This window comes from Antechinus flavipes, chromosome 3 (assembly GCF_016432865.1).
Source record: "Antechinus flavipes isolate AdamAnt ecotype Samford, QLD, Australia chromosome 3, AdamAnt_v2, whole genome shotgun sequence".
In the NCBI taxonomy this organism is placed as follows: Eukaryota; Metazoa; Chordata; class Mammalia; order Dasyuromorphia; family Dasyuridae; genus Antechinus; species Antechinus flavipes.
In genome coordinates, this window is record NC_067400.1 from 210,499,090 (window position 1) to 210,525,928 (window position 26,839).

Sequence of the window (26,839 nt, forward strand, 5' to 3'; positions counted from 1 at the left end):
CTTTTTGTTTTGTTTTGGTTTGGCATTTATTGCCATCAATATTCATAGCTCTATCCATTGAATGAAGCTTCTGGGAGATGTTTTCAAAGTTTCTTAGACTTAATGGAGAAAAACAAATTTGCAGGAAATGTTTAAAACATAAAGGAAATTTCTTCAAACGATTCCCAGAAGATTGTTGGATATAGAAGATGCTATCAAGTGATACTAATAGTCCCACTAAGAAAATCTGTGTTATGTGTCTAGGAGGAAAAACGTTTCTATCCTTGTAATTAGAAAAGAAGCCACAAGAGGATGAATGAATAGAAAAAGACCTAAGAGAAGTGAGATTAAAACCTACTATCTCCTCTTGTAGGAATGTTGTTTCTGGTTTATTTATGAACACCTTTTCAAGGGCCTAGTTAGGTGATAGATGAGACTGCTAATGTTTCTGGCTGCTACCATAATGCCCCTGTTTTAGGAGCACAGCAGAGGAGATTCTGAGTAGAAAAAATGCATAATTTCTGTGAAGTTTGTCAATTGGATGACATGATAAACAGGAACTTCTGATGAATTGGAAAGCCAAATTTAAAAGCCTTCTCTGGCTTCAGACAAAAAAACCCAAATTATTCACATGTAATTCCTTATAACATTATAAAAAAGTGAATCATAAAACTCAGGATAGGTGAAATGTTCTTAATGAATTGTTAATAACAACAGTATGCCCTTTCACAAAGTACATTTGCCTCATGGTCTAATTGGTTTTGATCTCCTTGTCTCAATTTTCTCTTCACTCCAATCTCTAATATATACTGTTGCCAAAATAATTTTCTTATAAGCACAGTTTTTTTAAAAAATAATAATGAGATTTTTATTTTTCAAAATACATGCAAAGATAGTTTTTAACATTCACCCTTGCGAAATTTTGTGGTCCAAATTTTTCTCCCTCCTTCTTCCCTCCTTCCCCTGAATAGAAAGTAATCCAATATAGGTTAAATATGTACAATTCTTCTAAACATATTTTTACCTTTATCATGCTGTGTAAGAAAAATTACCTCAAGTGGAGGAAAAATGAGAAAGAAGAAAAAACAAGCAAACAAACCACAAAAAAAGATGAAAATACTATGCTGTGATCCACATTCAGTCCCCATAGTTCTCTCACTGGATGCAGACATTTTTCCCTTCATAAGTCTATTGGAAATGCCTGAATCACAAGTCAATCACAGTTGATAATCATATAATCTTGCTATGTACACTGTTCTCTTGGTTCTGTTCATTTCATTTAGTATCAGTTCACAGAAGTCTTTCCAGGCTTTTCTGAAATCAGCCTGCTCATCATTTATTATAGAACAGTAATATTCCATTTCATTTGTATACTACAACTTATTCAGCCATTTCCCAACTGATGGGCATCTACTTCTTGCCTTTTCTTGCAACTACAAAAAGGGTTGCTATAAACATTTTTGCACACATGGTTTCTTTTTCTTTTTTTTAACATTTCCTTGAGATATAGATCCAATAAAGACATTGCTGGATCAAAGGATATGCACAATTTTATAGCCCTTTGAACATAATTCCAAATTGCTCTCCAGAATGGTTGGATCAGTTCACAACTTCACCAACAATGTATTAATGTCCCAGTTTTCCCTCATCCCTTCCAACAGTTATCATTACCTTTTCCTATCATCTTAAGCAATCTGAGAGGTGTGAAGTGGTACCTCAGAATTGTCTAAATTTGCATTTCTCTAATCAGTAATGATTTAGAGCACTTTTTCATATGACTAGAAATGACTTTTTTTGGTCTAAAAATTGTTCATATCTTTTAACCATTCATCAATTGGAGAATGGCATAAGCACAGTTCTAACCATGTCATTCCTCTAGTCAATAAGTTCTAGTGACTTTCTATTATGTCTAGGATCAAATATAAAATCCTATGTTTAGCTTTTGTAAAACATTGTCCCTGTCTATCCTTACAGACTCACCAGACAGCACTGTCCCTCATATTCTTTGATTTAGCCAAGCTCTCATTTATTTCTTACACATAAAATTCCTTTTCCTAACTCTCTGCTTTTGCACTAGTTGTTTCTTACACCTGGAATTCACTGTTTTGTTTTATTTTTTACCTCTATCTCATAGAATCCTTCTTGAAAGGATTATTTGAAATAATTTAAAGTGTAACTGAAATATCATCTTGTATAGGGAGTCTGTTAAGATTAGGATATTAAGACCTTGGGATAGTAGGATCAATGAACCTTTCTGATAACTATTTTATTATAATTGGTTTCCTTTGTAATCCTGTGCATTTTTATAATAAATACATAATATAAATATATATTAATTAATTAATTGTATATAAAAATATTATTCTGAGAAGAAACTACTAGATTATCATGCAAAAAGGTTAAAAACTTCTATTTTATATAATGCTTTTCTAATTCCCCAGTAGCCAGCATCCTCCTTTACAAATTCTTATATCTAACACTATTTCGTTTATATTTATTAACTTTATAGTTGTATTGTGCATAATTTTACCTCCCTTCCCTAATAATTTAAGCTTCTTGAAGTAGGGTTTGTTTAATTCTTTGTTCTTTTATCCTCAGCAGTTAGTAGAGTGCCTGCCATATAGCAGGTGTCTAATCATGTTTATTGCTTTTTAGAATTAGCTTGCTTTTTTCTTTGCCTTAGTATTAGATCCTGAGGAGCAGCTGAGCACCTTACAGCTTCTCATCTACCTTCTACCTCCCTGCAATTGTGACACTCTCCATAGATTGTTGCAGTTCCTCTCCACAGTGGCCAGACACGCAGAAGACAATGTCAACAAAGATGGACAAGAGGTATGTTTATTCAATTCAACTTTGGGAGAGGTTTGTGTAATTCACATCTTTGAAGAATATTTTTAAAAACCATCAACAACCATGATGTGGACATTTACTTGGGGAAGATGACTATGTCCATTCCTTTGGTTGTAAAATAATGTCGTTCATCTCATGAGATCACAGCACTAGAGCTAAAAGAGACCTCAAAAGTTATGTTGTTCAATTAGACTTCTTCATTTTACAATTAAGGAACCTAAAATTCAGGGAAGTTGTGACGTGCCCAAGGTCATGCAAGGTCACACAAAAGCAGGTCTTCTGAATCCAGAGCCAGGGAATACTCTTTCCACTGTACATATGGTGTAAACAATGTTATGCTTCTCACTGTTCCTTTGAAGAATTCAAAGTCAATCAGTCAATTGGCAAGCATTTATTAAGGGACTACCATGGATAAATGATAGTACTGAGTGCTGGAGATACAAAGAAAAGGAAAAAAATAAAACCTCTTCTAGCTCTCAAGGAGCTCAACATCCAATGGCAGTTTACAAATAATTAAGTACTATAAACAAAAGAAATAGAGGATAAGTTGAGAATAATCTCAGAGACAAAGTGTAAAAATAAAATAAAAAATTGGGAAAAGCATTTTTGCCAAGGATGGAATTTTAGCTCAGATTTTTTAATTTTTATTTTATTCTATTTATTTATTTATTTTAAATTTATGAAATAAAAAAGAATTTTCATAACATGGTATAATTTTAAAAATTATATTATACATGCTTGCTATTGTTCAACTTGCTATTATTTTAAATATATAACAAATATAAACATGTATATAATATATATGAATATATGATAAAGTTATATAAATTTCTTTTTTCTTTTTCTTTCCCCTTCCATCCTAGAGATGTCTACCATTACACACAAATATGTGTGTATATTATACAAATAGAGAGATATACATATATGTGTATTTGTAAAATCATTCTATATATATTTCTATCTATTAGTTCTTCCTCTAGACATAGATAGTTATCTTTCTTCATAGCCACATAATTAAGAAAGGTATTTATAAGATTTAAAATAGCTTCTTCATTCAAAGCTATTCATAAAACAGTATTGCTGTTAGCTGAGACTTGAAGGAAGACAAGAAGAAGAGATGAGGAGGCACTGAGTTCCAGGTGTGGGGTACTGTCTGTGAAAATACCCAGATCAGAAGATAATATCATATTCAGAGAACAAGAAGACTAGTGTCCTTGTATAGCTTTGAAAAGGAGAAAAGTGTAAGACGACTTGAAAAGCAGGAAGAGGCCAGGCTATGAAAACCAAAACAGAATTTCAATAAAATCTCCATAGAGGATTATCAGTGAATGCCCAAAAGAGAATTAAAAGTCAATCACAGGATTTTATGTTTGATCCTGGAGATAATAGGGAATCACAGGAGATTATTGAATAGGGAGGTTTATATGGCCAGACCTCTTCTTTAGAATATTGTCCTCTGAGTTAAAAGATTGTTTGAAAATTTATTATACATGTTTTAAGTAGTGATATTTTACTCCGTACATTGAGGAAGATTTTCTTTCTGTGTGGAAGACTATGGGTCTAGGAGATGCAAAATTAAAAAAATTCACATGAATGGCCCAAATGGTGGAGAAAGGGTAGTAAGAGAGAATACAAGAATTGATAATCCCTATCTAGTGAATTTGTTAGTCTTCTGAATAACTAGTTTCTTATCTGTCTAGGACAGGCTCTCTGTTGTATGCCATCTGGCATACTGCTGGGCACTTGAAGGAAGGAAGAAACAAACATGTATTAAATATCTATTATGTGCCAAGTACTTTACAGATATTATCCCATTGACCCCCAAACAATGAGTGAAATAGGTGCTATTGTTTTGCCTTTCTTTACAGATAAGGAAACCGAGTCAGACAAAGGTTACATAATTTGGGCCAGGGTCACTCAGCTAGGAAAGGCCAGATTCGATGTTGTGGCTTCCTGAGTCAAGGTTGAGTCAGTGCTCTATCTACTAGATGTCTCTTGAAGACAATTCACAATAATTGTAAATCTATACACTTATGTCAGCAGCTGCATAGATAGAGTTGCCTACTTTTGTCTAGGGATTCTGGAAGATATAGTTAGAAGGAGAAATCAAGAAAAAGTATATATGAGAACAGTCTTCTTAAGCATGGTGTATTGAAAAGAATGCTCAAGGTAGACTCAAAAGATAATGGATTTGGATCAATGCTTTATTGAATGCTAGATTAACTAACTAATGAGCCTGACTTCCATATTCTGCAAAAATAATAAGCAATGCATCTGCATCCTTTGTAAATGGTAAACTGTTATATGAATGTGAACTATTATTGTTTCACTTGGGTGAGAAAACAATGTTATACCTCCTCCCCATCAAAATCTATCCTCGGACTTGAAAAGGAGAATGGAATGTTTCATTTAATATGCAAGTATCCCTTTCCTATTGTAACTTTCCCAATTCAAGTTTCAATATATCTCTGATCAGCGCAAGAAATTAAACAGGAATTGGAGAGAGTGAGTTTTGTGGGAGCCATAGAGGACACACAAAAGCCAACAAACAGCATAGGAAAAACTCAGAAATATATAAAATATAGTATAGTATTGTATAGCAACATTTATATTTTAATACCATGATAATTCAGACTTCTCTGATAAAAAAGGGAGGGCCAAAAAAATTTATGAGGGTTTTCCAGATAGTACAGGAGCTGTGCCCTGACCCCTCCATTCCCAATCCCGTATCCCATCCCTGCAATGTGGAAGGGATAATTCTAGTTCTTTTATTTAAAAAGTCATGTTTAGGGAAGCTATGTGTTGCAGTAGATAGAACACCAGCCCTGAAATCAGGAGAACCTGAGTTCAAATCTGACCTCAGACACTTAACACGTCCATTGTCCTTGGGCAAGTCACAATTGCCTCAGCAAAAAGAAAAAGAAAAAAGAAAAGAAAAAATAGCCTTGTTTATTGCAGCTTTCTATTTCTTCACATCTATTGAGTATCCAGAAATTCTACAGGCAGTTTAAAGTTTTAAACTTTAACAATATTATGTGATGATCAACTAGGAATAACTTAGCTCTTCGCAGCAATATAATAATCTAAGAAAATTCCAAAGGACTCATAATGGAAAATGCTACCCACATCCAGAGAAAAAATTGATGGATTCTGAATGCAGATCAAAGCAGACTATTTTCACTTTCTTTATCTTCTTCATGTTTTATTTTCTTTTTACTCTGTTTTTTGCTTACAAAACATGACCAGTATGGAAATATGTTTTATATGATTGCACATATATAATCAATTTAAAATTCTCATCTTTTTTTTTTTTTTTTTTTTTTTTTTTGCTGAGGCAATTGGGGTTAAGTGACTTGCCCAGGGTCACACAGCTAGACAGTGTCTGAGACCAGATTTGAACTCAGGTCCTCCTAACTTCAGGGGTGGTGCTCTATCCACTGCGCCATCTAGCTGCCCCCAAAATTCTCATCTTTTTAGGGAGGGGAAGGAGAGAATTTGGAACTCATTTTTAATGAATGTTTAAAATTGTCTTTACATGTAATTGGAAAAAATAAGAATACCATTTGAAAAGGAAAAAAATAGAAGATTTAAAGTTAGAAGTCCTCTATTTCCGGATTTAGGAAATTAGTTTGCTATGAAAGCCAGCTTGTCCATCTTTCATAAGGCTAGTACTTATTACCTGGGGTTAATCATTTAATTAAGAAGAATTTGTTAAGGACTAAATGCTGAAATTACAAAGACAAAAACAAAGTCCCTGGTCTTAAGGAACTAATATTCTAAATAATAGAGACAATGTGTAAATCTTATAAGGTATATACAAAGTTTTATGTTATTCAGTAGTTTCAATCATGTCCAACTCTTCATGACTCTATTTGGCATTTTCTTGGCAAAGATATTAAAATGGTTTGCCATTTCATTCTCCAGCTCACATTTAAGATGAGGAAACTGAGGCGATAGAGTGAGGGTAGATTTGAATTCAGGAAGATGTTTCAAATGACATTTTAATTTGGTTCAGATGACATTGTATTTGACACCTTTGATTTTATGTGACTGGATTTTGACTTCTGAGCTAACAATATAGTAAAAGTTTTATATTATTCCATATGATTTGGGCAGAAAGAAGAATCCTGCCTCAAGCTATTATTCATTTATTTGACATTTTGCAAATAATGTAGGAAAGGGACAAAGACATCAATTCAAAAATAATGGAAAGTCATTTAGGAAAGCTAGAATAACACCTGAATCTGCTACTGTGTTTTTGATATTCCGATTTAAATGATCATGATAAAATGCCTAGCAACCCTTTAAGGTAAACTTCATAGGTATTATTATTATTCTGATTTTATAAATTAGGAATTTGAGGCAAGTATCTGATGCTGCATTTGAACTTAATTTTTCAGACTCCCAAAAACATAATTCACTTTATTATGTTATGCTGTTTCTCGATTCGTCCATGAAAGGGAAATACACATACACACATACACACACCATATTAACATATATTCTATGACTATTTATGCACGTATCAGCATATATTATATTACTATATATATATAGTATGTCTATAAACAGTGTGGGGGTGGGGAAAGAGAGAGAGAGAGACAGAGAAAGAGAGAGAGAGAGAGAGAGAGAGGTTGGCATGAGATATAACCAATGGGCCTTTCTATTCTTTAATTAATCTCTTTTAAGATGCATTATTTAATTATTTTTCAACATTTTTTTTCTTTTTAAATTTTGAATTCTCGATTCTTTCTCTTCCTCCCATCCCTCCCCCACCTACTGAGAAAGCAAACAATATAATTATACATATGAAATCATGTAAAACATTTCTGTATTAGTCATTATCACACAAAAAAGCAAAAAAAAAAAAACTTAAAGAACGTGAAAAAAATATGCTTTAATTTGCATTCAGAGTTCATCAATTCTCTCTTTGGGGATGGCTGGGATTTTTTCATCACAAGTGCTTTGGAATTATCTTGTAATACTGTATTGATCAGAGTAGCCAGATCTTTAATGGTTGATACAATTACATTATTACTGTGAACAGTGATCTCTTGGTTCTTCTCATTTCATTTTGCATCAGTTCATATAGGTTTTAATATATTTTGTGCAACACCATCCCCCCCGTCACTTTGTATCACATAATTTTATTTCTCATAATCATAAGCTACAACTTGTTAGCCATTCCCTGACTAATGAGCATACTCTCAATTTTTAGTTCTTTTGCCATCACAAAAAAGAACTGCTATAAATATTTTTGTACATATATGTCCTCTTCCTTTTTCTTGAATCTCTTTGAAATACAGACCTAATAGTGATATTGCTGGGTCAAAGGGTGGGCATAGTTTGATAACCCTTTGGGCAGAATTCCAGATTATTCTCCAGATACCTGCTTTCATATTCTAGCTCTCCCACTAAATGAATCAGCTAACTTCTCTAGTGTCTAGTGCCTTAGTTTCATCATTTTAAAATGTGAAAGTATTCACTAAAAATTTCAAATATTCTCTCCCTCAAAAAGTCAGTGAATAAAGGCAGTAGATATATCACCAGCCCTGATGGTTCAAATCCAGGAGGACCTTAGTTCAATTCCAGTCTCAGATCCTTAACTCTTACTAGCTGTATGACCCTGGGCAAGTCACTTAAACCCAATTGCCTCATAGAATAATAATTAAAAATCAACATACAGCTCATGAGAACAAAAAGATGTATCATAAGTGAAATAATTTCCTCAATGAATAACATGTGTACAATTCAGGTCTTTTGTATAATATGCCATGTGTCCTAAATTCTCTCTTCCACTTTTAATGCCTTCTTATCTTTTTAATTGCTTCTACCAAAAAATATTAATTAAAATATTTAGAATCCATAATTTTGTGTCACCTTTTATTGAAACTCTGGAACCTGATAGGTAGAATAGTTATCTGCCTTAATAACTATCTACTAATAAAAACAATTTTGTTATTTGATCCTGAAACCAAAGAACTGAGGAGTGAGATCCCATTGAAATGATTGCTTTCTGGGGAAGTGGGAGATACCAAAGAATGTGGAACCATTAGGTTAGAAACCTGTAAATAAGTTGCAAAAAAAACAGCTGCCAGTATGCTAGTTTTCTCTACAAGAGTCACATTTTCTTTCTCACCTGCAGTGCCTTCTTGCCTTTCTAATTCTTTCCACTGTTAAAATGCATATTAAGATTAGTAGTCATATGCTGAAAAATTACCTATGCATATATCTTGTAAATAAAAAAGCTATAATAATAAAAAAAGGGGAAAAAAGATTAGTAGCCATAATTTTGTTTCACTAGGTATATCTCCTGCTAGTAGAGCTCTATAATCTGAAAGGTAAAATAATCTCTACTTTGTTTATCCCGTTGGTCAAGTATTCATAGTGAAAAGTTGCTCTGGAAATTATCTTCAGTAGTACATTGGAAAGAATGCTAACTTAGATTTGCAAAACCAGGATTAGAGTTTCAGCTTTGCCACTTAGTAATAGTAGACACCCTTGAACCTCATTTTTCCCATTGGTTAAATATATATGATAATAATGGTCAGTTAAGTGGTGCAGTGAGTAGAGCACTGGGCCTAAAATCAGGAAGACTTCCTGAGTTCAATGAGACCTCAAATATTTACTAGTTGTGTGATTTTTGGGCAAGACATTTAACCCTGTTTGTCGGTGTTTCCTCATCTTAATCTGGAGAATAAAATGGCAAGCCACTCCAATAGCTTTGTCAAGATAATCCCAAATAGGATCACAAAAAGTTGAACAGAACTAATCAACAAAAACAAATATAATAAATAATATATTAAACAAATGATGATAATAACAATGAACTCACATTTCTATAATGATTTAGCATTTTGAAATCTGTGAGGTTAGATAGTTATATTATATATTATGTGTATATATTATGATATATTATTTATAATTTTATTATATATTATGAATGTTATTATTCATAATTTTTTAAAAAGGAGTCAGTGAGATGAATAGACTCATATAGTCTATATATATATATATATATAACATATAGTTATAGGGTCATATAGTTAGAAAGTAGGAATCACAACTTAAACTTATTTCTTTTAATTTCAAAATCAGTGTTTCTTCTATTTTCCACTTTACAGGGATATAAGAAAAAAATACATTTTGAAAATTGTAAAATACTCTGGTTATGAACGATTGTCTAGGTTGTCTTTTCAGTTTCTGGACTTTTGATCTGGAATTTCATCAGTGTAGGGAACTGCTAGTATAAGACCTCCCTCCACTGATGCAAATCAACAAATTGCAACTTAGAATTGCCTGGTTCACTAAGTGTTTATTCAGGTCTTGCTGGTTCCAAAGCCTATCTATTCCATCTATTAGATTATAGTATTTCTTTGTACATAAGTAGTGATTTGGATAATTCAATATTTATAATCCCTCATGGGCCTATATCATCCAAATTAACCATGTAACTGTCAAGCATCTGATGCCCATTCACTTTTTTTTGCCCAGGCTAAAAATATATATAGGATTAAATAATAATTATAGGCTTTGCGAAGCTTTATTGTCCCAGCTTTTCTAAAACAAACCAAAAACTACTGCCGAACCACAACACCCATAATATAATGATCAGCAGCTGGAATTTTTTTTGAGGTCTTGTTGGAAATATTTCCTACTCTCATTATTATAGCAAAAGAATATGGGCACAAGGGAGCTTATATTTATTCTTATGATTATTATGATTATTCTTATTCTGTAAATTATTCATTAAAAATTATTTTTAAAAGCGACAAAATGAGTTTCTAAGGATACTTTAAAAAATAATACACAAAAAGCCTTGAAATTATATATTGTATCATTATATACCTCAACAACGATACTGTATGAGGATGTATTCTGACGGAAGTGGATATCTTCGACAAAGAGATCTAACTCAGTTTCAATTGATCAAGGATGGACAGAAGCAGCTACACCCAAAGAAAGAACACTGGGAAATGAATGTAAACTGCTTGCATTTTTGTTTTTCTTCTCAGGTTATTTATACCTTCTGAATCCAATTCTCCCTGTGCAACAAGAGAACTGTTCGGTTCTGCACACATATATTGTATCTAGGATATACTGTAACCTATTTAACAGTCCTATAGGGACTGCTTGCCATCTGGGAAGGGGGTGGAGGGAGGGAGGGGAAAAATCGGAACAGAAGTGAGTGCAAGGGATAATGTTGTAAAAAAAATTATCTGTCAATAAAAAGTTATTTTTTAAAAAAAGAAATTATATATTGTAATTTGATCCCTCATTTAAATTTGATTGTTTTTCCATAACACATAAACCTCAAATGGTAAAAATGCTACAGCCCTTGACACATTTTAAAAAAAGAATACAGAAACAGGAGAGGGGCTGGATGGGTTAGGAGGAATGAAACAACTGTCTAAGCACAATTTTCCTTGAATCCCCAGTGCTTACCCAACAGATTACTTGAACTTGGCTTTGGTCCATTCACCTGAAAACAGCCTTGCTTTCTAAAAATAAACCAGCCACAGTACCATGCTGGAAGTGCCAGGCCAGATGCCAACCTGGTAGTTTGCAAGGCAAGAACAGGGCTCAGTTCAATTTTTTAAAGTACCATTCAGAGCCCTTGAGTTTGACATTTTGAATCTAAACCAAGATTTCCTTGGATTGCAAGGACAAATGAAGTTCATTCCAAGAATGAAGGGTGTCACCTATTAGCAAATAATATTCTCAGCAATCAGAGAAGGGTTCCTGGGTTTCCAACTAATCTAGGCCAGTAAAATATGAACTCTATTAGAATTATAAATAGGAAGAAGAGTAAAGTTAGGTTTTCTTAACTACAGGCCAGGTAGCAGCATGACTCAAAACTTGCCAGACATTTTCAGAATTGGGAACAAAAAGATTCTCTTAGTTCTCATTTTGATGAGTTTTGCTTAAGGAAATGGAAAATAAAAGGCACTTAGTAGGCAGCATGATATATAATGGAAAGAATGCTGCCTTTGAAACCAGAGGATTTGGATTCAAATTCTGTCTCTGTTTACTTCCTATATAATCTTAAGCAAGTCTCTTAACCTCTGTACATCAGTTGCTTCATCTGAAATAGTAATGTGGCTGTTGGACTATACCTCTAAGACCCCATTCCCACTCTGCACATAGTCAATCAAAGAAGCCATTTATTAAGTGTCTCCTATGTGTCTACTCTGCTAAACACTGTGATGCATCAAATAAGAATTTTGCAGACAATGTAGAGGGAGAAAAACTGAACAGAAAAGAAAGAGTAGTAATGATTGAGGAACTATTAAGGACTCTGCAAAACTAAACCATTAACCAACTTATATTTGTTATTGTTGCCCTAGGTCACTGGGAACAAAATGACATCACTTAATTTGGCCACTATCTTTGGTCCTAACCTGCTGCACAAGCAGAAATCTTCAGACAAAGAGTTCTCAGTCCAGAGTTCGGCCCGAGCAGAAGAGAGCACAGCTATCATTGCTGTCGTACAAAAGATGATCGAGAGCTATGAAACCCTTTTCATGGTAGGTGACTACTTCTTTGCTAACTGATTTTTACTTTTTGCCTCAAGAAAATCAAAAATAACTCATCTTCCAGCTTCCTTTTAAATAGGAATATCGTTATTCAATCACTTTACTTGAATCTGACTTTTTATGATCCCATTTGAGATTTTCTTGATAAAGATAAGAGAGTAGTTTGCTATTTCCTTCTCCAGCTCATTTTATAGGTGAGAAAACTGAGGCAAACAGGTTCAAGGATTTGCTCAGTCACACAGCTACTAAATATCTAAAGCTGTATCTGAACTCAGGAAGGTGATGCTTCCTGACTCCAGGTTGGGCACTCTTTCCACTGCACCATTTATTGGACTAAATTCAATTTATGGCTAAGAGAAAATTTAGTCAAGGTATAGTGATAAAATAATGGCTTTGATTGTAAACAAGCAAGTTAGATCTTTTTTATCTGAATTCATATGGTCCCATCAGATCCTCAAAGAGAGCTATTCCTGCAATTTCTCAAAATATTTTTGGAACTTCTGTCAGAGTTCATCGCACATTTTTTGAAATATTCTCAATTATTTATCCTTTAAGGAGAAATTTAATTTTCCTTAATAGTCAAAAGTTATTTGCAGCCAAAGCTGGTGGATCAGCTGTATAATACTGATTTTATTCCAAAATATTGGAACAAAGCATAATGTAAACTGAAAAAACTCTCATGGAGAAAAAAGGCTCTGATGGGAGACAGCTGTGGAAAGAGTATTGGTGCTGAAGTTGGAGAACCTGTATTCAAATCCCAATTCTTGGTGTTTATTATTTGTGCTACTTTAGGCAATCTGTCTTAGCTCCATCTGAAAAATAGGGTTTTTGGACTAGATGGCTGGCTTTGTGATCCTCTCTAATTCTATCTAGAAACCTATAGTCATTTTTCTAGATGGCCCCCAAAAAACATTTCACTGTGGAAGTGGAAATAATAAGTACTGAGCAGAAGTAAAAGCAATAAATTTGGGAGTGTATTTGTTTGCTCGTTCATTTGACAAGCATTTATTAAACACCTAATGTGTACCATTAGGTACACTATGCTAAGTGGATGGCTTGATATAAGAGAAAAACTTCTTAATAATAAGAGTATTCTAAAAGCAGAAAAAATTGCTTCAGAGAGTAGTGAATTACCCTTCCTTGGAGATCTCTGGGTAAAGGCTAGATGACCATTTCTATTTGTAGAATGGGAACCTTTTTCAGATATATGTTGAACTAGATACTTATTAAATTCAGAGATTGTGACTAATTCTGAATTCACTCATTTTGTATTGTTTAGAGGGCATTTTCTCAGTCCTACAGTCTCAAAACTAAGATTCATCTTGGACTCCTCTCTGTCTTTCATTCTGCCATCCCATATCCAAGCTATTGCTAAGACTTATCCATTTCCTCTTTGAACATCTCTCAAATATGCCCTCTTCTTTCTTCTGGCATTGCCAGCACTAGTCTAGTACAAACACTCATCCCTTCTTTCAATAGTCTGGTAGTAGGTATACCTATCTCAAGTGTCTTCTCACTCCAGTCCATTCTCTATTCAACCATTAAACTGGTTTTCTTAAAATACTAGTCTAATCAAGTCTCCCTAATCCTTCACTCAGGAAACTTCAATAGTTTCCTGTTGCTTTCAGGAATACACAAATACAAAATCCCTTGTTTGGCATTCAAAACCCTTCATAACCTACCCTTACTACTTTTCCAGCTTTCTTACAATTTATTCTCCAGTATATACTCTTCAATCCAGTTATATTGGCCTTCTAGATGTTCTACAAATAAGACACTCCAGCTCTTCAGTCCAAGTACTTTATCTGTCCTTCAGGCCTAGAATGCTCTCCCTCCTCTTCTCCAACTACTGAGCTCTCTGGCTTTAAGCCCCAAGTTAAAAAAAAGTTACTTGATGCCTTCCCAAACCCTTTTTAATCCTAATGCCTTCCCTCTTTAAGTTATTTTCTATTTATCCTGTACATAGGTTGCATGTTGTTTCCCCCATGAGACTGTTAAGTTTTTTGATGGCAGATACTGTCTTTTGACTGTTTTAGTACAGTGATTGATAATAGGTGTTTAATAAATGTTGACTGATTGATTAAGACTTTAAGGATTTCTGTGTAATTAGTACAGCTGTTTGGGTTTCTGGATGAGTAATGCTGATAATGTCAGATAAAGCCTTTATTGTCTTCATGTAGATTTTTGACACATGTATTACTTAGGCTTTTAGACACTTTGTGTCTCTTTACTTCAAACTGTTACCAATTTTGCTAGAGTTTAGTCTTTGATTTTCTAGTTACCTCTGTGCCAGTTACTGGTATCTTTCACCAAGTGGCCAATAAGATACTGTCAGCAAAATAAATTAAAATCAACACACATTGCTATATGTTAAAATAAACACAAGCTCTTTATAAATTACAGGACCAAAATGTATGAAAGCTTTGGAGACATTTCTAGATTAATATAAACATATGTGTCCATCCAAAAATAGCTTCTTTAATTTAAAGTTATATTTTTGAATACTACTTTATGTAGAAGCACAAATTTTTAAGAAAGGAAAATTGGCGTTGACTTGGTATCTTTCCTACACCTCAATGGACAGGACTGACAGGTCACTAATCTAATATCACTGAACCCAGAATCCAGTGATTCTGGCTTCCTTGCCATTCCTCACATAAGACATTTCATTTTCCAACATTTTTATTAATTTTTTCCCATTTCAGAATATTTCTCCTTTCTTCTATTCTCCTCTGCCTCCAGGTTTTCCTGGTTTTCCTTTAGTCTCAGATAAAATTCTCACTGCTATAAAAAATTCTTTTCCAGGCCTCCTTAATGGTAGTGCCTTCTCTTTGACATTGTCTCCAATTTGTGATGTTCAAAAAGTTCAAGAGACATAGTTTCTTAGTAATTAATCATTTATTAATAATGCTAATATATTACCAATAAAAAGGATAGATGACACCTTTGAATGCCAAAGACAAATTATGGTGGTAGGCTTACTGTTTAAATGTACTTGGAAAAGGAGGTGTTCCTGAGGGTAGCATTAACTTTGATTGGCTAACAATTAATGCAAGAATGAATATTACAAAGAGAAGTAGACCTATTTCAGTGAAGGGGGGATTTTGATTATGTAATTTACTTCTAAATTTCCCAGTCTTGGGAAACTTGATCAAAGAATTTATCCCCATCCAAACCTGTGTGCAATGCCCTTCGGAGACTGGACAACTATAGGCTTCTTTAAAAATCTCGAATCTAATTCAATAATTAATAATTAATATGAGAGAGAAACATTTCTCTCTAATTTATATATATCTTGCTTGTATTTAGTTGTTTGCATATTGTCCTCCATTAGACTGTAAGTACCTTTAAAACAGAGGATGTATTTTGTCTTTCTTTGTATTCCCAGTACTCAGCATAGTTCCTGGAACACAACAGGTTCTTAACAAATGCTTGGTGACTTGATTTGAAGACACACAGACAGAGGAGGAAGGAGGGAGGGAGGGAAAAGGAGAGGTGGAAAGGAAAGAAAGGAGAGGAAAAGAGAGAGACAGAAGGAGAGAGAGAGAGAGAGAGAGAGAGAGAGAGAGAGAAGAGAGAGAGAGAGAGAGAGAGAGAGAGAGAGAGAGAGAAAGAGAGAGAGAGAGAGAGAGAGGCAGGAAGGGAGAGGAGGAGGGGGAAAAAGGGGGAGGGGGAGAGGGAGAGAGAGGAAGGAAAAAGACCTTAGCAAATCCAGGAATGAAACCAGAAAAACAGTCATACTCTGAGGCCCCCTCCAAAAGCAACTATCATGGAACAAATTCAGGCTGCTAGCTTGCTGAAAATGTAGGGGAATGGATTGTGAGAGATGCAACCAGGGAAGAAAAGAAGAGGAAAAAAGAAAATAGAGAGTTGCTATTTGCATTGAAGAGAAAAGAAAATTAGAAGCGTAAAGTTGTATATTATGTGGCTCTCAAATGAGAGGAAAAGAAAGGGAGTTATCTTCTACTGGGGCCTAAGCAGAATCATCTCCCTAGTGAAAAGAGAAATGAAGAAATTTAGAAAATCTGGATTCAAATCCTGCCACTGAGGCTTACTTCTTAGATGAGCTTGGGAATATCACAAGAGTTTGTAAAATGAAATTGAACTAGATAGTGTCTTCAAACTCCACATCCTTGATCCTATGATTCAGTGATATACATGGGTAAAAGGACTTCCTATGGAGGTTTTTGGAAATAAATCAAGCTAATGACTTTTCACTTTATCAGGACCACAATCATTTAAGTGAATAGCTTAATATGATTTTTCCATGAAATCTGAAAAAATGAAAAGACAAAGAAATCTAAGAGCAATTTCTTACTGCAACTAGGCATTCTCTGAAAGCTAATCCCTCCTGAGCTTGGATAATCCATATTGACTTTGGCAGTGAAATGGGGACCACAGTGAAAGGTGTTACTGCTATTAACAAGGGCAAATGCACATTAGTCTTGGGAAAAAACAACACAGAACCCTTAGTTCATCAGAAGAAATCTACATCATATTATAAAAATGCAGTAGCATATTTTTTCCTACTAGTACAGCTTTCTCAGAGACTAAGGGAGGAAAAAAACCAAGCCCCACCCCATTCATTTATGATTGCTGGAATAGAGCAGGCAAATGTGGGAAGGCCAGGGTGTTCCCATCAAACAGCAGCATCTCTCCGAGCTGGGGAAGAGCACCCTGCACGTGGGAAATTCCAAAGGAGAATTACTGGGAGCAAGGGTCAAATTCTAGAATTAGAGCCTCTGAGCCAAACTTTGTCTTGTATTCTCTTCTTTAGCTAATGCAAATTGCATTTTTCTTTAGTCTTTTTGGCCCCATTTGTGCTTGTAAAGTCAAGGAAAGAAGCAAAGCAAATGCCCAGTTAATCTAACCAGAAAATGCCCCAAACCTAATTGTTGCTTTTATCTGGTTATTTATTTAGATTAATTACTTTCCCTTTCCATTTCCCTGTGTAAGGATTGGTTCTAATTTAACATTTCTTTTTGAGTGGTATCTTAGTTTTACAGTCTATTTCCAAATTAAAAATAGAAAATAAAATACAAAAGGAGAAGGGAAATCCATGATGAGTAAAATCCCATCACAATTGGTACCTTGCAAAGAAGCTATTTTGTGGTCCCAGCAGATGTTTCATAGGATCAGAACTTTGTTGATCTGATTACAACAGATTGTTTATATCAAAACAAGTGCTTTCAGTCTCACATATCTATAATGAAAGTGCTTTGTATGATAGCAAAAAAGAAGAGAAAATTGAATTAATTTCAAAATCCAGTCGATACTAACTGTAGTTAAAGGCAAGATATGCTACTTCTTAGAGTTTTATTACTTATCTCTTTGTTGTTGTTGTTGTTGAATCTTTTTACTTTCTGTGAGCCCATTTGGCTTTTTCTTGACAGAAACATTTGGAGTGGTTTGCCATTTTCTTCTTCAACTCGTTATCTAGATGAGGAAATTGAGGCAAACAGATGAAGTGACTTGCTCAGAGTTCACACAACTAATATATGTCTAAAAGCAGATTTGATCTCAGGAAGATGAATCTTCCTAACTCTAAGTCTCTAGCCACTATACCACCTAGTTTCTTCACCTACCTCATATGAGTTATTAACACTTCTTTATTAACACTTAACACTTCTTTATATCCAGCTTTTGAGTATAGATTAAGAGCTGTAAGGGATTTCAGAAGCCATCAGATCTAGCTTCCTCCTTTAATAGATAAAGTAACTGAGGTCCAGGCAAATTAAGGTACTTCTCAAGGGGTCATACAAGTAAGACTTTGAGATCCATTGTTCTATCCATACTTCCCTGCCTCTTAGGAGGCACTTACTCCTTCAAATATCTCAAACATCAACATAAAACCCATATAAAACTATTATTCACAAAAAGATGATTCTGGAGATCAGAAAAGGAAAGAGGGTAGTTCATATATTTCTAGTCCTCCTCCTTGTAGGTATCATTACTTCTTAACAGTCTAATCAGAGGAAAGAAGCAGTTTTATTTCCAGGTCCTATAGATTAGAAACATGATTTCTAACATTATATGTCAATTACCCAAATGCCACTAGAGCACGGAATCTTATCCAATTTTCATGGCAATTATAAGACTGTCCAAAGCATATTCTTAGTCAAAATAGAAACATTGACTCTGGTGGAAGGGCTCTAGCAACAAAGACTGGTTTTGGAGGACCCTGGGAACTGCTGTACAAAGCAGTTCTGTTAATGACTTCCTCACTTCAGCTTAGAAACTGCAATTAGCTCCTATTTCTCTCTTCCTTTATATATCCTGGGAGAGAAGCCTTCGTCATTCAGGGCTTTTAATTTGTTCTGGAGAACAAACTAACACTGCAGGTGGGCCTTCTTAATCAGAATAGTTTTATTCTTTTATCTTAGGAGAGTTTTCACTGAGATAGAACTGAGAAATGAAAATAACTTTTTTTTTCTTTAGAGACAGCTCTGCAATTAAAAAAAAAAAAAAACCAGCATGTTAAGATCTAAAGAGTTCACTTGTAGAGTTAGCATCTCCATAGAAACATCAAGAATTGCTAAATTGCTAAAAAAAAAAAAAAAAAAGCCAATTTTTTGATTGACAAGCAATGCAGATTCAGCGAACAGAAAGTACAAACTAAAGTTTTATGGAAAGGTTTTGTTTTTTAAATCAGCTTTCTCGTGGATGTGTACTTTTAAAAAAGGTTTTTGAAAATCACATTCATAACAATTATCTTTAATTGTTCTGAATACAAATTTCTAGTTGGTAAGAATACAAAAACAGTCATCTTTGAGTCATTTATTATGGTGTTTATTTCTAAAGTAGCTGTAATGGAGGAAACAAACTCTGCAAAATGTACAGGAGTTCTTTCTGATGATCCCAGCCTGGAAGAAGAAATGTATTTTTCAAGCTTCCAGGGATTAAAAGGAAAGGACAATTTTGTTTATACTGATAGCATGACATTTGTACTACTTACAAATAGAGAAACATCTGGACCAGAGCATGTAACCACAGAACTTGATGAAGAGCTACAAAACTAATAATTGTTTTGGTTTTTTCTTTCCTCAAGAATAAATGAGCAATTACATATACATACATACATAGATACATACATATATGTGTATATAGACATATAGATATACATATTTACATAAATATTGTTATCTATATGTAGCACCTATTAATATAACAAGTATCATTGTAGTAGAAAGAGTGCTGGACCTGGAATCAGAAAGACTCATCTTCCTGAGTTCAAATCTGACTGCAGTCATTAACTAGTTGTATGACCCTGGGCAAATCATGTAACCCTATTTGCCTTAGTTTCCTTATTTGTAAAATATGCTGGAGAAGGAAATGGCAAGTTACTCCATTATCTTTGCTAGGAAAACTCCATAAGAATACAACTCCAAAGAGTTGTACATGACTGAAAAACAACTGAATAACAACAGATACATCATACACATTTCTTATTGGCTAGTCACTTTACTCTGTACTATATTTGCTAGGTACTATGGGAAATTACTCCAAGTTCTTGTAGCTTAAACTCATTCCATTTGGAAGGAAGAAAATAAAGGAAGAACTGAGAGGTAAGAAAGTATAACATCATAGATCTAGAGCTGGAAGAAATTTCAGAGACCATTTAAACGGACCCCCCGGTTTACAAATGAGGAAACTGAGATAAAGAGAGTTGAAGTGCCATCAATATGCAAGTGCAAAATGGAAGAGTCAGGATTTGGAACTACTTCCTATGACCCCAAATCCTTTCCAATGTATCAGGCATTAAAAATCCTTAAAGAATAGAATTTATTTTATTCTTTATTCTACTATTTTTATTTATAATTATATATAAGTAAATATAAAATATATAATATTTATATTTATTCTACTATTTAAGAATAGAACAGCAGAAATATGTGCATAGCATTTGACCATATATATAAAACCAGTGTAACTTGTCACAAATTCTATGGGGGTTTGTTGGAATGATGAGAGTAACTTGGAGCCAAGTCATGATGTGAAAACTTCATAAAGGAATGGCTCTTGGCGGAGGTTTTTGAAGGAGATGGGGTATATGTTTTCATGAAGAGGAAGTAGAAGGGGTGTTTCAGGTTTGGGAAAAATGGAATGAGCAAATATTCAAAGACAGGAACACATGAGTCATCTATGAGGACAATAAGTTGGCTTCCTTAGCTGGCTTTCCTAGCTGGAATATAGCAAAGAAACTGCATTAAAATTATGGGGGGATAGGAGAAAAGAAAGGGAAAAGGACAGAAACAACACAAAGAATAATTCAGGAAAGGTGAGAGAGTAGAAAGATCACTGGATTGGCAGTCCTCCATTGAAGCCTAGGATCTGCCTATCAATGGATTCATTGGCTAGACCAAACTTTTTCTCCTCCCTTGACTTTAATTTCCTCATTTCCGTAAGGTGGAATAAATAGAAGATCAACTTTGGAGTCAGGGAGACCTAAGTTTAAATCTTGCCTCTGAAACATATTAGATGCCATGGGTAAATCATTTAACCTTTCAGTACTTCAAATATATCTTTAAAACTAAATTTTAAAAATAAAATTATTCTTAGAATGATTTCACATGTATAAATATAAATATATTCATTAATCCACTTCTCCACTCTCCCCCTTCCAGAAAATTAGCTCCTCAACCTATTCCTTTGTTCACCATATTGGTACTAGACTTTGTATGTATGACAGATGGGTTTTAGCACACTGAAACCTAGAACCCCAGAGTGTAATTAATCACAATTCTCAGCCTTCCCATAAGTGGATTATGAACATGCATTACCTCACTCAAGTGGGCTTTCTATATAAGAATGTTAACTATTCAAAGGCTTTTGACCTAAATACCATGTAGGAAAAAACAAGTGGAAGATGAATATTTATTGTCTATAGATCAATGGTGTCAAACTCAAATAGAAATAGGGGGCCACCAAATCATACATAAGGATCCCTGTGGGCCTTATATTGACTTTAAAGACCATATATTAACATTATTTATATCCTATTAAATTGTTTATTTTCATAAATTTAAATATACTAACATATATTTATTAAATATATGAATATATTTTATGGACTTAAATATTTTCTATAATTTAATCTAGTTCAGGTTGTACTTGGGAATGTTGTGAGCTGCACACCATTTGAGCAAGCATGTTTGACATCTCTGCTCCAGAATATGAAAATACCCTTGTATGTATAACTAATCAAGTTGATTCATTAGTATGTGTGTGTTTGTGTGCACTCTGGGAAGATACTACAAATCAACGGTGACTTGTACCTGGAATCCAAGAGGAAGAAGATAGGCTAGATTGTGTTTGGGAAATACATTTTCAATGACTTCGCACTGCTCCATGAAACAAAATTATTTTAACATGTATATTCTTCTAATGATGCTCTGTGGCTCTGCATCATGGACCTCAGTGTTCAAATAAAAATTGTCACTGATTCAAAGAGCACTGGGGAAAATTAGGGTGAGTATAAGCAGGCTGCAATATATTACCAGTAATCACATTTGCTGAAGTATAAAAGATATCATCTTTGACTGGAAAAGGAGATGGGCCTCTTAATGAACTGAGGACAAGGAACAAAACATATTGATTTCCTAAGTGATATCCTCAAAGGTTAAAAGACATAGAGGAAAATCCCCTACCATGTTAGGTAGATATTCTAACGAAAATTTAGTGTAAATCATGAATAAGAATCACATAAGATTATTGAAATCTGCACAATTTGAGGAAATAATTTGTTAAGATTATAGATGCACTAAAGAATGGAAACAGAATTATTCCTTGACTCTAGATCCTGCACACACAGTAAGCACTTAATGAATTGCCTTTTTTTATGGCTTTCAATTTTATCCACACAGGGTATTACTTAAATCTCCCCACAGGGATTACTTAAAATTGTATTGTTTATATATTGGACTACTTGCCATCTAGGGGAAAGGGTAAGGGAAGGGGGGGGAATTGGAACACAAGATTTTACAAGAGTTAAATTAATGTTGAAGAATCATCCATGCATATGTTTTGAAAAATAAAAAGCTTTAACAAAAAAATTGTATTGTATATTTCCACTGACCCAGTATCATCTCAGTAAACATAAATGCTATTTGGAAATCACTCTTTCTTTTCTGTTGTTGTTTATGCTCTTTGCTGTGTTAAAAAAAAAAATGAAACAAAAATCATCAGTCTTTTTTTGTAAATTGCTTTCCATTAAGAAGTATAAAATCTCAGCTCTTCATCACTACTGAAAGATGACTCAATACCATTACTCATAGCTCTGCCAGTACTCTTGTGATGTCCCACAATAAAATAAAGTACTTTAAATGCAGGACCCAAGAGATCATTCTTTGACCTTCTGTTTAAACAAGAGGAAGATTATTTGGCTTTTGCTAATGATAAATCTTGGTTAATTAAGTCTTGGTACTCATTAAACCAATTAAACAGAAAAAGAGCGACTTTGAGCAAAAACAGGCATAGTGAAAACAAATTAAGAAAAAACTCTTCTAAGAAAAAGATTCTTGGGTCACTCCAGTATAGGGATGATTTTGCATATGACCAATTTAAGTTTATATCCAGACCTCTGAAGGGGGAAACAGTGTATGAAAAAAAAATGTGTAATAGCAAAACAAACAAATAAAGAAAAAAACACAAGTGATTGTGTATAGTGCCATTTTTTAAAAAGTGAAGTGAGCAGAATCAGGAGAACAATCTATACAATGTCTAAAACATTGTAAAGACAAAGAAGTTTGAATAACTGAAGAACTTTGATCCATCCAGTAACCAACCACTATTCCAGTGGACTCATGATGAAATATATTCCCTAGATCCTAGTAAAATGAATTTAGAGTACAGAATGAGACGTGGTTTTTTTGACATGACCAGTGTGGATATTTATTTTTGTTTGACTATGCACATTTGTTACAAGAGGTTTTTTTTTTCTTATTTTCTTTATGGCAAGATTGAGTAAGAGAAGGGAGTGAGAGAAAAAATGCAATTTTTGAGTGAAAAAATATAACTTTAAATTAAAAAGATACATGTTTAATCTATATTGGATTGTTTACTATCTAGGGGAGGTGGGGAAAGTGAGGGACAAAAATTTGGAACACAGGGTTTTGCAAGATTGAATTTTGAAAATTTATCTTTGCATGTATTTTGAAAAATAAAAAGCTATTATTTTTTTTTAAAAGATAATGGTGGTTAACATTGGAGATGTAAAGATCAGGGGATTCTCAAGCCAAGGTGCCTCCTTTTAACAAAGACTCAGAGTATGATTGCAAAGCAATAATCTCCTTCTGATACTTAAAATTGCCTTTTATTTCTGTAGTCTCTCAAAAAAAATTATATGCCATAATTCCATACTTTTCTAAGCTGTTCTCTTTATTATTCTTTTCTACTTATTTTTATTTCTTCAGGTCCCTCCAGATCTCCAGAATGAAGTTTTGATCAGCCTATTAGAGACTGACCCTGATGTTGTGGACTATTTACTCAGAAGGAAAGCTTCCCAATCATCGTGAGTACTCTTGTTTTTTATCCTCTAACTTCGTGTTGGGAATTTCCGTTTCTGTTGGGAAGAATTAGAAAGGTTGCCAGTTTCCACGGCATTTTGTGCTCTCTTTCTAAACATAGGCTGTTCCCACACAGGACAAAGTTTAGTGGAGACTTGGCAAGCATCTGACTGATTTGATTGATGCAAACACTCAGACCAGATAATTTAAACCAAAAATTCCACTTTAGTGATTTACCTTGATCATAGGACCCTTTTGCTGGCCAGATCTCCACTTCATCTGGATAGGTACAATATCCCCTTTTAATTATATTGACTATGCAAAGGAAATTAGGCATTTCCTGGGTTATTTAGGTTCTTGGGATATAATTCTTGGATGGGGGAAGGGGAGAAGAACCAAGTAATAGTAGGAGCTCCAAGGAACATTGATATGAATGTCACTAAAGTAATGGGGTATCTTTTTCTTAGAGGCTTTTAAAGCATACTTTCCTTGATGATATCATTTTACTGTAGAGCTTATATATTGCTGAAAAACTTAAGAATATACTGAAATGTTTTAATAGAACCCCACTTATCTGAGTATGTGAACACTCTAGTCAATCTATTAATGCACTCATGCATTTTTAAATTTATTGTTTCTATTTATAAAGATGTGTTCTGGGTCAATGAATGTGCACATTAAATGCTGTGCACTTGGTTTAATAAATGAAATTAAATCCGTGCAAAATTCCATGCCCTGTACTCTTGGACTTTGTGTTACACAAAATAGTATGGCTATTAAGCAGTTATTTGATTCATTTGATCAAGACTTAACAGTTAAATCAGATAATTTATACAAACAACTTTAGAATTTTCACGTCTGTTTAGGTACGTTGGAGAATATATAAAACATAAAAAGACCTAAGTGCTAACAAATAGTGCAGAGCCCTCTGATCAGCATTCAATATGTCTATAATGGAAATAGAATAGTTGTATCTTTGAGGTTTGTAAAGCATACTTTACATGCACTATTGTATTTTTTTTTACTATAAAGCATATACATTGCTGAATTACTTAAACATAGCCCAATGGTCCTCAGTTATTGGTACTGATCATCCATTCTGGTCAAATTAATGAATAAATGCCAATTTTCTAAATCGATACAGCTTAAGAATAATAATAAATGCTCAAGATAAAATTCCTTCTAGTCATGAGGGCTGTCATTACTGGGGAAAATTGGTTTTAATGTGTAGTATCACAAAAATATTCTGTAATACTCAAAGAGGAGTGTCTATTCAAGTATCTCTTTCCTTTTCTCCTTAAAAAACAAAACAAAACAAAAAAAAAAACAACAGATTCCTATATAGAAAACTGTTTTTAAAGGAATTTATAGAAAAGAATACCATACCATAGGTCTCCTTCCTCCTTCTTTCAGCTGCCTTTAGGGTTCCCTAATTATAAATAAAACTTATTAAGGCAATAATAAATTAAAATCTTTTATTCAGAAAGGAAGAATTTTTCAGTGGCTCATTTTTTTCAACTAGTATTTATTCACACTTATTTTGAGCTGACCATCATGCACTTTTGTTATCAACTCTAATCAGTAAGATATTCTTTTGATTTAAGCTATTAGGACAGGAGTAAACTCATTTTCTCTCTCTCTCTCTCTCTCTATCTCTCTGTCTCTCCCCACTTCATGCACACACACACACATACACACACGTGTGTATGTGTGTGTGTCATGCATAAAGGCAACACAATAAGGAAATGGGCTTGTTTGGAAAGAATTCATTTCAGGAGGTTTGGAAGTAGAGTAAACAGGAACTAAAGTTGGATGGGTCAAATGGAGTCAGCTTATAGAGAGCTTTGGGTGCCAGACTGAGGAGTTTTTGCTTCTAATGAGATCCTAATGTTCTTTGTTAGAGGATAATTTTAGATTATGATTTACTAGAGCTATAAGAGATATACTTAGAAGAATCAAAGTCAAACTGGCCACTTTGGAATATATGAATATGAAACTGTCCTCACTTTTTACTACTTAGAATTTTGCTACTTTGTTCATATGGCATTGCCTAATAAAAACCTTCTATTTGTCTAATATTATCCAACTGTTTCCACCACTGTTCAAACAGATGAAGGGGAAAAAATGCAAAAACAGGATACACAGCACATGAGCAGTAAGGATTTTTATAATCTCCAAAAAGGCATTGAATTTAAAAGCCTGGACCATTTATATTTGATCTGATAAGCCAAGGAGAAATATTGCAACATAATGAAATAATGACAAAAGTATTCTAAAATAGCTGATATTGCTGTAGTTCTTCTGTTGCATTTAACTCTGTTATCCCCATGGACCATGGCATGCCAATAAAGTCTAAGGGGTTTTCTTGGCAAAGATACCAGAATGGTTTGCCATTCCCTTTTCCACTGGATTAAGAGTTAAGTGACTTGCTCAGAGTCACACAGCTAGTAAATGTCTAAGATTAGATTTGAACTCAGGTCTTCCTGACTCCCAACCTGAGCTCTATTCACTGAGCCATTTTAATTGCCTCAAAATAGTTGATAGAAATGTGCAAAGTGAATTGGAAGGCAAAACTTGGTTATTGAAAATAGAAAAAAACAGGCTAATAATCTGAGTATTGAGACATGAGGTCTTAGTCAAAGACAATGGAAGTGGAATGGCATGAACCCCAAAAGCTTCAGGAAAGGAAAAATCTACTTGAAAATGAATAATAATTAAAGAACAAGGAGAATTACTGCTAGCAGACAGTGGCCATTATTTATAAATGGCCATTTTGAATGTATTTTTTCATTATTTATTTCATATGCATTTAAAAACCATATCATTGGGATGCCCTTTAGCTTATTTCCCTTGAAGCTGGCACTATATTCTAGTAAAGCTTTGGACTGTTTGTTGTGATGACAGAAGGAAATAGCAAAAGATTTTATTTAGATCTGGGGAAAAGTCTCCAAGATTGCATGAAACCCAAAA

The 26,839-nt window shown here is 33.9% G+C and overlaps 1 protein-coding gene across 3 annotated transcripts in view; it reads left to right on the forward strand.

Moving 5' to 3' along the window:
- The window catches only part of ARHGAP6 (Rho GTPase activating protein 6), a 337,783-nt gene that overhangs the window by 295,498 nt on the left and 15,446 nt on the right, over window positions 1-26,839 (forward strand). For all 3 annotated transcript variants that reach the window (XM_051984535.1, XM_051984533.1, XM_051984534.1), the window contains 3 exons: window positions 2,663-2,811; window positions 12,177-12,356; window positions 23,777-23,874. In XM_051984535.1, the coding sequence (XP_051840495.1) occupies window positions 2,663-2,811; window positions 12,177-12,356; window positions 23,777-23,874 (427 nt within the window). The remainder of the gene's footprint in view (window positions 1-2,662; window positions 2,812-12,176; window positions 12,357-23,776; window positions 23,875-26,839) is intronic.